Here is an 11,681-nt window from a genome sequence, read left to right on the forward strand (position 1 = left end):
GGCGTTTGGCCTGGGCCTGGAGCACTCCCAAGGAGTCTACCAATGGAGGAGGTGGTGAGGCTGAGGCACCTGTCTTTATGATTTAGAAGCTTGTTCTTCCCCAGGAATGTAGAGGGTAGAGGTGCCAATCTCTCTGTGGGAATAAGTGAGGCTGCCGGGTCAAAGCCAAAACGGAGATTAACAAAGTCTGAGTTCAGAATCATATAATACTGCTGCTCTTAGCATAGACTTTGCAGCCAGTGGATCTTCTGTGATCCAAAGAATTTACACAAACTTGCCCAGGTAGTTTTCATTTCCATAATTTATGATGAGAGTATCTACCTTTGAGAGTTATCACCAGGATTAACGGGGTAATACACACCTAACAATTGCTTGGTGAACATGCCTGGGGTCATCACCATCACCACCATCACCACCATCACCACCACCATCACCACCACCATCACCACCACCATCACCACCATCACCACCATCACCAGCATCATCATCACCATCACCACCATCATCACCATCACCAACATCATCACCATCACCACCATCACCACCACCATCACCACCATCACCACCACCATCACCACCACCATCACCACCACCACCATCACCACCATCACCACCATCACCACCACCATCACCACCATCACCACCACCATCACCACCACCATCACCACCACCACCATCACCATCACCACCATCACCATCACCACCATCATCACCATCACCAGCATCATCATCACCATCACCACCATCACCACCACGATCATCACCACCATCACCATCACCATCACCACCATCACCATCACCATCACCACCATCACCACCATCATCACCATCATCATTCTCATCACCAGCTTCCTTCTGATCACAGGAAGCACAGACACAGGATGAGCACTTAGTCTTTAAAACATTATAGCGGTCTCTTGACTGTGCCAGAGCGAGTATGTGGATGGAGGGTGAAGGGACACGGAGCAGCCATCCTCCCTTGTTGTCTCTTAAATGGGGCATCCTTTTGAACCCTCTCTGCCAACATTGTCTGAGTTGAGTCTCAATGAAGCTGGTGAATAGACCAGTAATACTGAGGGTGGTGAGTGGTCCATGTGATATAATTAGCTTAGCCCCACTGGCAAATCCTAGAGGAGAAGAAAAGCTGTCCTAGAGGTTTGCTGCAGGTGCCACGAATTGAGCACTGGGGTATGGGATGCTGCCAGAAAAATCTTACTCTCAGAAACCCTGCACACGGGAACCCGTGCACGCGTCATTCTCACCCCAGGACATGCCAGCGTCCTCGGGTGTGATGGGTGGGACTCTGCAAATGGACATCAGGATGGAGTTCCACGGGTGGAGAGAGACAGATGCTCAAATGTCTCAGAACACCAGAAGTCAGCACAGCACCGGAAGTGCTGCCACCTGCAGGGTCTCTGCAGAGCCTCTCATGACCTTTAGCACCCGGCCCCTCAGGTAAGGTTCGTGCTGTAGCAGGAGGACGTAGCCAGAGCCCTGGACCTTCCAGGTGTCCCTAACTGACCAGTGGAGTCAGACAGGGTGTGTCCCTTGTGTCCACATCCCAGGAAGGATGTTCCAGATGTGTTGTCAGCAAGAACAAAGCTGGGGTGGGGGGCTGAGGTGGGAGCTGTCACCAGCCTGCCTTTCCTCCCTCCCCCTGCGTCTGGTTAGTGGGACATGGCTCAGGGGTCGGGGACAGAGGGAGAGTATGGACGAGAACGGCCATCCTGGGCCGTCTACATGTGGGGTTAGCAGGCAGCTCTTGGTCGGGGCTCTGGCTGCCTTCTTTCTGGAGTGGCCCGTCCTTCTGTCCACACACACACAGCAGGGCCAGACCACACACCCTCTGCTGGGCCTGGATCCTTTATTACCTGAAACCTCATCAGGCAGTGAGCTTCTGGAGAGAACTCTGGGAAGAGGACGACGTTTCCAAAGTCCAAGTGCCCCACAGTCCGAAAGCTGTCTTCCCCACCTTCCTGTAATCCTGGGCCATCCCTGCTCCTCCAGGCCCAGGCCCACCCCTGACCCCACTAGCAGGCCAGCTGCCCCAGTGCTCTGAATCAGGCAGCAGAACTTTCCCGAGGTGGGAAGAGCAAAGAGTGGTGACAGGTCCTGGGGGACGCCTCAGCTGGAGCTTACGTGCCCCAGGTGAGGGGCTCTGCACCTGCCCCTAGGCCAGGTCACGGCTCAGGGACTGAAGAGCCATTGGAAGGAGCGAGCTGGGGCTGGGGCCTTATTCCCGGGCTCTAGGTAAGAGCAGCCCTGGTGCCCACAGCACCTGCCAGCTCCTGGTGGGTAAGGAGTGGGCTCAGTGCCTGTCTTGTTCGCACGCAGCCGCCCACTGTGGCCCCTTGCCGGGCACGTGCAGATTGTACGGACACACGGGACCTGTAGCCACACTTGTAGCCAGGTTAACAGGACGGGTCCCCTTCCTGGACCCCTCCACCCCATGACCCTGGTTTTACATCTCCCCTGTCTCCCATTCTCTGTTTCCAGGTTTGGCTGTCCATCAGATTATCACAATCACCGTCTCCCTCATCATGGTCATAGCTGCTCTGATTACAACTCTTGTCTTAAAAAACTGGTAAGGATCCTCGGCCCTTGTGGGAAACGGGGGCTACGGCAGTCCCCGGGAGGTGTGCACAGAAAGACCCCGCTTTGCAAACCCGGCCCTAGGCCCCAGCCCAGGGGATTGATTTCCTGCCCTCCAGCAACCCGCTCACCTTCAGCCCTGGGGCAGTGTGGCCGGCCACGGGCGCCATCCCCTTTGACACTGCCCTTTGGGGTTGTCCCCTCACTGAGGCACGCTCTGAAGCCTGCAAGCGAGCCGGCTTTCAGGACTCACTTTGCCAGGCAGCAGGTGTCCCCTGTGTCTGAATCCTTTCTCTCAGATGCCCACCTGGGCACAACCCTTTTTCTTTATTTGCTACCAGCAGCCTGGGTGAGGGCTGAGCCTGCCCCTCGCTGTCCTGGGCACTGACGCTGGACCCGCCTCTTCTGCATCCTTCTTTGCTCAAACAGCCACTCCGTGTCTGCTGAAGTAGGTTATCGTTTTGCTCCAGGCAGCCCGTCTTTGCCTATTTTCCTTGGAATTGGCCTATTTTGAGGTTGGCCTTGTTGGGTGTACATACCTACTACACCCCTGGGAAAATCAGGGAGCTGCTGGGTGACCCCCGTCTGCCTACAGCCACTCCTCCAGCAAAGGTGGCTCCTTGTAGCATCAAAGCTTAAACTCCCTCCCAGAGGAATACACCCAAATGACTCCCCACTGCTGGCAGACAGTGGTAGAAAATCCGATGGGGCTGGTGAGTGGGAGCTGCCTGAGCGTCCAGACGGTGCGATGCGGCGATCGACAGCCAGTCGCTGGGATTACGGAGCAGGGGCACGGAGCCACAGCCGACCTCACGCTGTCCCAGCGACACCCTGAAGCCAGCTCTGCAGGGCTGGCCAGCCCGGGACTCGGCGTTTTCCGGGACAGACGACAAGGACAGCGCTCGGCTCCCAGTGGGGTTTCCTGGGCAGGGTGGACCACATGCATGCATGGCAGGCACATCTTACTGGTCGTCTTAAAGGAAAAGCTCCTCCCCCAGGGAGACAGCGGACTTGTGACCTGCTGTGTGACAGGCGGGCCAGCTTCCCTTTGGAGTCCCCACATACTGGGTTTGCAACAAGCCCTCAAAATGCCCTTCGGAGAAGACAGCCCAGGGGATGAGTGGGTTCCATGACCTTGGGAGTACCCTGACTTGCAGTCACCTTCTCACCTTCATTTATGGGCTGGGGTTTCCACATCAGCAATTGGGGTTCCTCTTATTGGGAGACCAAGGCAGGGAAACAGCAGGACTTATAGGGAGGGGGGCTCACAAACCCCACGTTGCGATTCTCTTGTCTGCATAAGCTCTGAGCATACAGAGGAGGGAGAAGAGAAGCCCCCAAGTGGGAGCTTCCCAAATGTCCTAGCTGTCCTCCTCCGAGGGGATGACACATCCACCCATCCTGCTCGTGAACTTGCCAGAGTGACGTTGGGGACAGGGGGGTCACTGATCATTGCCTCTTCAGATCGCTTGGCCGACTAGGCGGAAAGTCCCATATCTGTCCTAGGTGGCACCTAGGACATCTGTGGTCCAGAGGAACGGGGCCAGTGTCCTGCAGGTATACAGGACAGTTCTCTCAATAGGCCCAGTGAGGACGAAGGAAGACGGTCCAGGCTCATGTTCACCATCGTGGGCCTGGCAGGGAGGGGCTAAGGACACGGGGTGCCTAACTCCCCAACTGTCCCCAGAGATAATTGTGTAGTCCGATCCAAAATGAATGATCAGGCCACCCCGACCTGGACCCAAACGCTTCCCCACAAGTACCCATCAGTTTTCATCCCGTGGAGGCATTCCTGGGGAAACCAAGTCAGCACCCCTCTTCAGCTGACATTCTTTGGCCAAACAAGGCCTCAGCTCTGAGATGAGACAGCCCGGCCACATGCTTCATAACTCTCCCTGCAGTAACGGCCACATTTAAAATTCAAATTCTAGGTTTAAAATAAAAAAGTGCTGATTGCTTGATTGTGGTTGATCTTTCTGGAGAGGCTGGGAATTACCATTTAATATTTAATGGTGTATAATTAATACCTAGAGACGAAGGTCGTATGGGCTCCGTGCCAGCGTTGCGTTTGCGGGTTCCGACCTCTGCCTGCTCCCCCATGCGTACCTCAACTTCTCTCTCTTCCAGCTGTGCCCAAAGCGGGAACACTCGGAGGAACAGCCACCAACGGAAGATCACCCAGCAGGAAGAGAGCTGTCAGAACCTGACGGACTTCACCCCCGGCCGGGTGCCCAGCAGCCTGGACATATTCACGGCTTACAACGAGACCCTCCAGTGTTCGCACGAGTGTGTCCGGGCGTCTGTGCCCGTGTACACCGAAGAGACGCTGCACTCGACGGGGGAGTTCAAATCCACGTTTAACGGGAACCGGTAAGCTCAGGCTTGGGCACAGCATTGTTACAGGGCTGTTGACTGGTGGCGGGGGAGCACCCTTCACATGTCTCAGGGTCCAGTCGAATGCAAGCAGCTAATGTGGTAAAATAGGACGGATGGGCTAGACTGGCGTTTCACCGCCAGAGAGAGGACGCAGCAGCCAGAATTTCCTCCGGGACCGCACCCTGGGGTAGGGCCAGAAGGCCTTCCCACCCCCCATGCCGCATGGGGCTGGCTCAGCGGGCATCAGTGCCAGAGTCCAAAGTCTGCTTTGCAACCGGGCCTCTTACATGCCAGCCGGTCCTGATGGGCCCCTCCCTGCTCAGTGTCTCCAAACCCCATCAAACCCCATCAATAAAACGTCAGCAGGTAATCTAGCAAAAAATAGCCAACACCAGCCAGATTGCTGGTCATTCAATGCTCTTTTTTATTAATCACGTGTAATCCTTCAAAGAAGACATGCCCCTGAAACCGTGCCTGGGAGTGCTTCAGAAACCCTGAGTCAGCATCGGAAGGTTTATCTGGAATTAGATGAAAACATCGATGAGCATTTTTTTTTTTTAAGTGAGCATGCACTCATGCATCATTTTATAAATTAAAAAAAAAAAAATTCCCCAAAGACTTAATCTGGAGGAAATGAGTAGGATATCAGGCTGACTCAACAGGCCCACTGTTGGCAGCAGGACTGGCAGCTGAGGACACTCCCCCAGGTGCCCTGATGGTTCCTCCCAGAACCCAGCCGGGGACATTTGTCTGTAGTGCCCGTAGTTCACGAAGCTTGTCCTGCCCGGAAGACGGCAGCTGCTCCTTAAACACCGTTTTGCCGCCCCTCTGACCTGCCGTGTGCTGTCTGAGATGCCCCTTTCCCAGACGCAGAGAACGGAGAGAGGAAACCTCAGAGCCGTCCTTCTCAACACGACTTTGCTCTCACTGAACGACACTGCGGAGCTCGTTTTTCACACCCCAGCCTTCCAGAGGGCTGAGTTCACAAAGAATTGGCAGAAGGCTGTTCAGACCATTTTGCTGGGTGTGGGCTTTGGTTTGGATATGAATCCAGGCCAACCTGAAGCACCGGTCAGTGCTTCAGCCTGTGGGGGAAGGGAGGGGACGGGTTGTGGACCAGTCATTGTTGTTTCACTTTGTCCCACTCTCTGCCCCTGTGTCATGTGAGAACCCTGTCTGTGGGCAGGGAGGGCACAGCTGGCACCCTTACGCCCTGGCGAGGAAGCGTGGGGTAGAAAAGGTTCTTGCTTTTTGACTTAAAGGAATGCTCTGTTGTCTCTCACTGGCCTTGGGAAGTGGGAGCTTAGACTCAGAGGCAGCAGAATACTGGAAAGCCACATTAGGAGCCTGGCCCTGCCGTCTCCATGGTGTGTGATAACATATGTGGAGTCCCCAGGCTTTGTGCGGTCCCACAGCTGAAATACTACAATCTGGAGAAGGCACAACCATGCTAGACCACCAGCCTCAGGGTCCCACACCAGAGCCCCCTTTGCTCCCATCCCTCCCTCTGGCTCTGTGTCTTTCCAGGCAGGCAGGGTGGAGGGGGCGGGGCCTTAGCTGGTCACAGGGAGGGGGAGGGTCCCTTCCCGCGAAGGCCAGGGGGTGAAGCTGAGCATCACTGTCCCGGGGACTCCTTTCCACTCGAGAAGCCAGGTTCCTGCGGCAGGCCGGCCCCGCCCACCGGCCCCGCCCGCCCGCCGGCCCCGCCCACCGGCCCCGCCCGCCCGCCGGCCCCGCCCGCCGGCCCCGCCTGCCTGCCGGTCCTGGACCAGCACCCAGAAGCCTGTTTTTCTGTTTGCTGCAGACCCTCCTCTTCTGATCGGCATCTTATTCCTGTGGCCTTTGTGTCTGAGAAATGGTTTGAGATCTCCTGCTGACTGGCCGAAGTCTTTTTTACCTCCTGGGGGCGGGACAGATGCCACGTGTCTGTTTCATGGTACGTACCTCTTGTTTTGGACGTTGGTTCCTTCTTGCTTGTGCCTCGCCTCCCCCATGCCGTCCTCGCTCTGGGGTAACTGGGTGCCCTTCCCACATGGCGGCGTGGCGGGAGCGAGTCCAGGGGCATTAGCTTTCTGAGCTAACCAGAGTTGGGCTTGTGGTCTCTGCCGCACTTGTTCGAAGTGCCCCCATGTCCCAGTGGGGGGCATGACAGATACTCAAGGACCCCGACTCAGCACCCCGGCTGTTTGTCTGGGCCTGTCCGTCCCCAAGGAAGGCCACTGTAGGGCAGGGAGACTCGCCCTGGAAACGAGGTACAATTACAGCTCCCACTTCCCTCAACAGGGAGTGATCAGGGCTGCGGCTAAGGGGCCGGGCTTCACGCCTTCATCACATGTCTTTCCATGGGTGGGGAGGGCAGTGCAGAGCAGAATTCAAATACACATTTGAAATATAAAACTAAGGGATAAGAAAGAAAATGATAAAGAAAATGGAGAGCAGCGACATCCACTAATTTGAAACTAGGAACTGGCTCCAACGCAGGACGCGTTTTCCACGCTCTGCTGGATGGGAACATTTGGTTTGCTTTCAATGATATTAACTTTAACACTAACGTTAAATTGCTTTCTTCTCTGCTGATCTCCTGAACACTCGGGCTGCTGGGGGAGAGGGTCTCCTGAACACTCGGGCTGCTGGGGGAGAGGATTTCGCCCCCATGACTGCTCATTCCTTATGTACAGTCATCAATGCAACCCAGGGTTTGGGTGTTTTCAATTTGTTTTTCTCTTGGATGCTAGGTTTTCCAAGAACCCCCCCTTTGGGCCATCCCCCCACTCCAGCTATCCCTTCTAAATGTGACATCAGGTCCCTTCCATTTGTCGGGCACCCAATACTAGGAGGATTATCGATGTTTGAAGATAATTTCTCTTACTTTTGCTCCCCTTCTGATGTGAGGACTGAATGATTGACAATGTGACTGTTAAGTGGGGGGAAGGGCCCGAGGCAGGTAGGTGTTTTTGGGGTACACACGGGACCCTGCAGGGACTCAGCTCACAGCCTTTAGCTTGGGCCGCAGGAGCCAGCTGCTTCCAGAAGCAGGAATGGATTAGTCAGTTCCTAATAAATTGCGTGTTAACTCCAAATCAAGTCTCCAGACCTCACTTCCTGTCCCAAAGCCAGAGTGACTTGCTCGGTGCCGTGTTCTGCCAATGGGCAAAGAAATCTAATTAGATTAGAGTGAAAAGCGAGCCCTTCCCCCAGCGGCCGTTGCTGAGACTGTGTGGCAGGCAGGTAAGATGCCGCCTGTCCACACATTCGAGGGCCAGAGGCGCCGGGCACAGCCCAGCCGTCAGAAGCTGGGGCCTTTGCCGCCTCGAGGTGATTCACCTCCTTGGAGCTCCCTTTGTTCCGGCCACATGAGCCATTGGGACCTTGCTCATTAACTCTGGAGTTCCCGCCTGCCCAGTGAAGCCTCCATCATGTAACATACCTGTGGTTGCCAGCCTCTCTGTCAGAAATTTTAAAATGTGTAAAAGCATGCTGTCCCTGTACCTCCAAGACCTCCGCTCCCTTCCCCCAAGAGCTGCAGGCCCACAAGCCGGGATGCCGATACCTCTTTGGCTTCAGGTAGCCTCGGCCATGGGGACAGTTCCCTAATGAAGACGATCAAATGGCAGCTCATCGGAGCACTCTCGGTATCTGGGACCTCACTCAGTCCTCCCATCAGCCCCATTTACAGATGGGGAAAGTGAGGCATGGACAGGTGAAGTCACTTACCCACAGTCGCTCAGCATGTAAGTGGTGGGGCAGCGAAGCATCGCAGTGTCTGGTCCGCACTTTCCAGCTGTGTCTGAGAAGATTTGGGGACCACCCCATGTGCAGGAGGGAACGCCTCAGTGTCCAAAGAGCGTGACTCCCTCGCTGTGGATCTTGTGTGGGTGGTTTGGGGAAGTGAGAGCTTGCAGGACTTGGTCCGCGCCCAACCGTGGACACATGGCGTGGGCTTGCTCCAGCATCTCTGATTCCCGCAGACGCGGACCAGGCGGGTTACGCAAGCAGCCCTGTTAGTCCTTGATAAATGCTTGAAGGTTCCGATGTGATGTGTCGGAAAGACACATTTGTCACTCGCTGGAACACATGCGGAGTCTGAGTGTCCCCGGTTCTCGCAATTAATGCCTGGACACGACCATCTAGCGGACAATAACCAGGCGAATCTCTCAGATTTACTAAGGTACCGATTGCCCCTTAAATAAATAGCAATTAATACTACAACATTTAATTAAGGTTTAAGAGCCAGTGGAGATATTTATCTCGGGCATAGATGTTAAACCTCTCCAAATGCATATTTAATGATGATGTAGCAGTGTGTTTCCACACCGTCTCGTCTGCTCACGCTAAGCCACACGCACACTTGGGACCCAGACGTGGCCAAGGTCAGGTCCCCGCAGGCAGGTTGTCGGCAGTGCCCGGGCTGCTGGACACAGGTGCCCTAGCCCAGGCAGGCGTTCACTCTGTTTTCCTAGATTCATTCTCTAAGATAGATTCTAGAACATTCTAGCCTCAGACCACTTCCACGGTGAAGCCTGATTGAATGCCCTGGACAAGATAAAATGAAGCCAGCCTTTGCTACTCCAAGGAAAGGGACCTCAGACACTCATCTGCCACTGGTTTGTGGGCTAATTTCCTGTCATTTTTCATACAACAGGCAAACTTCAGAAAACGTCATTAGTGCTCACATGCTTGCCTTGCCGAGGCCACTTCATCCCGAATAGAGCCTGCAAAGTAATAAAGGCTCTTGTATCCAAAGCAAGAGAGAAATAAATCATGTGGTATTATTAGTTTCAAAAACACACTGAAGATATAACTAATAAAAAACAAGAAAAGCACCTGAGCCTCACCATTTTATTCTAAAAAAAAAAAAAAAAGAAAGAAATCCATTAACAGAATATCCAGCTTTTGTCATTCAAAGGGAACACTTTTGTTAAAGCAACATCCAGGCCCTTCTGGAAACCATCCCCAGCAAGCTGAGCACCAAGGAAAACTAACCAGCACCAAGGAAAACTTTGTGGGAAAACAGCCCTTTCCCCATGTGGAGAAATTAGCTCACAGCTGTGGCGCTCCAGGGGACTCCATTCCCTGGTTTGGCAAAAGCAGTCACTGATCATTAAGCCCTTCCCCTACCGTGTGGCTTGTAGCTGGCGGTGCCAGGTGAGCCCAGAATCCACTTCCAGGCAGCAGAGGGCACTGGTTCCTCCAAAGCCAGAATTTATCCCAGATCCCTATCTCTCAGATCACTTGGCATCATACAGCTTCCCTTTCTGGCTGGAAACGTTGGGTGGACACCCATGCAGGTGTCCTTTTTCAGCCAGGTGGTCCAGGGCTCACTGCCTCTGTCATTCCAACGAGCCTGGACTGAACCTCCCTTTCTGTCCCCTCTCAGGGTTCGTGCCCAGCTGCGAGGCTCATGAGCTGAGCCTTCAGAGCAGGTAAACCTGAGCCCTCTCTTTGAGCTGAGTGCCAGCAGCAGGGTTTTGGCGAGAATGTACGGCAGGCCTAAAAGGTGGCTGGGGTAGCCCCCGACCTCCCCTCTTGGCCTGTTGGGGTGATGCCACCCTTGCAGGAGCCCCTTGCCAGGAACCCATCCACCTGTGCAGGAAGCAGCCCTGCTCTTAAAATGGCAAGTCAAAGCTTGGGGTTGGAGCACGCAATCTCTCTCTCCTTCCCTCTCTCGTCCTCTCCCCCTCCCCCTGTGTCCCCTCCCTCTCCCTGGCTGGGTAGACAGATGTCTGTGGGTTGGAAAGAGGCTTCTGTCCCCCAGTGGCCCTCTGTCAGTCTTCTGAGTGACTTTCCTTCCCTCAATCCTCTGATGCTGGCTGTCCCCTTAAGCAGCCACCTGCAGGCAGCACGTGCAGGTCGTTTCAGGGTGAAAGGGTGAGAACAAAGCTACTTTCCCACAGATGCTTCTTCTCTTAGCTTCATCCAGTATTGCTTTCCCTCTCCGGTCTGGCATGGAGCTGGAACCAAGAGAACCAAAGTTGGGCCTGCAGGATCCGTGACACACAAAACAAAACCCAGCGCAACTTGTCCTGTATCTGATAAGTGGTAGAACCAGACGCTCGGATACTCATATACAGGAATGAAATAGAGAACACGTTTAGGAAAGGAGAGGATGTCCACAGAAGGCCTCCGCTGGGAGGTGACCGTCAGCAAACACTTGAAGGATTTGCAATGTGAGATTTGGGTGCCGCCTGGAATATGGAAAACAAGAGGGAGAGGTGAGAGGGCGTGGAGGCGGGATTGCCTCTGGAAGGACCCCAGGAGTCGGCACTTGAAGCATTGAAGAAATATTAAGCAGAAAAGTGCACAGTGACATCCTGTGGAAAACCCCGAGCTGGCCGGCCGACGAAGGAGTGGAAGCCGTGCCTCTCACCTTGACCCACCTGGTAGAGGTCAGAATAAAGGATGGAGAAGCAGCTGGCAGTGGTTCTCGCAGGAAACCTTCCTTTTTAGGGCAGGCGGCCGTGACTCCTGGTCCCACCCGAAGCTGTTTGAGAGCGAGGAGAGGGCGCTGGTGGTCATCGTGCGGGGGCAGTGGACAGCAGCTTAACCCAGGGACTGTTGCAGGCCACCAGAACTGCGCGGGTGGTCGCCAGGCCCAGCTTTTAGTGTCCCCATATTTTTAAATATATCAAAAAAAATTTAATGGTGGTAAAATACTCATAACACAAAGTTTACCATCTTAACCATTTTAAGCGCACAGTTCAGTGGCCTTAGGT

At 54.5% G+C, this 11,681-nt stretch overlaps 1 protein-coding gene across 2 annotated transcripts in view; it reads left to right on the plus strand.

The window, feature by feature from the left end:
• AJAP1 (adherens junctions associated protein 1) overlaps positions 1–11,681 on the plus strand; it is a 114,135-nt gene that overhangs the window by 91,068 nt on the left and 11,386 nt on the right. For both annotated transcript variants that reach the window (XM_033115367.1, XM_033115368.1), the window contains exons 3-5: positions 2,497–2,584; positions 4,720–4,962; positions 6,773–6,904. In XM_033115367.1, coding sequence (XP_032971258.1) covers positions 2,497–2,584; positions 4,720–4,962; positions 6,773–6,845 — 404 coding nt within the window. In that variant the 3' untranslated portion in view covers positions 6,846–6,904. The remainder of the gene's footprint in view (positions 1–2,496; positions 2,585–4,719; positions 4,963–6,772; positions 6,905–11,681) is intronic.

This window comes from Rhinolophus ferrumequinum, chromosome 9, assembly GCF_004115265.2.
Source record: "Rhinolophus ferrumequinum isolate MPI-CBG mRhiFer1 chromosome 9, mRhiFer1_v1.p, whole genome shotgun sequence".
In the NCBI taxonomy this organism is placed as follows: domain Eukaryota; kingdom Metazoa; phylum Chordata; class Mammalia; order Chiroptera; family Rhinolophidae; genus Rhinolophus; species Rhinolophus ferrumequinum.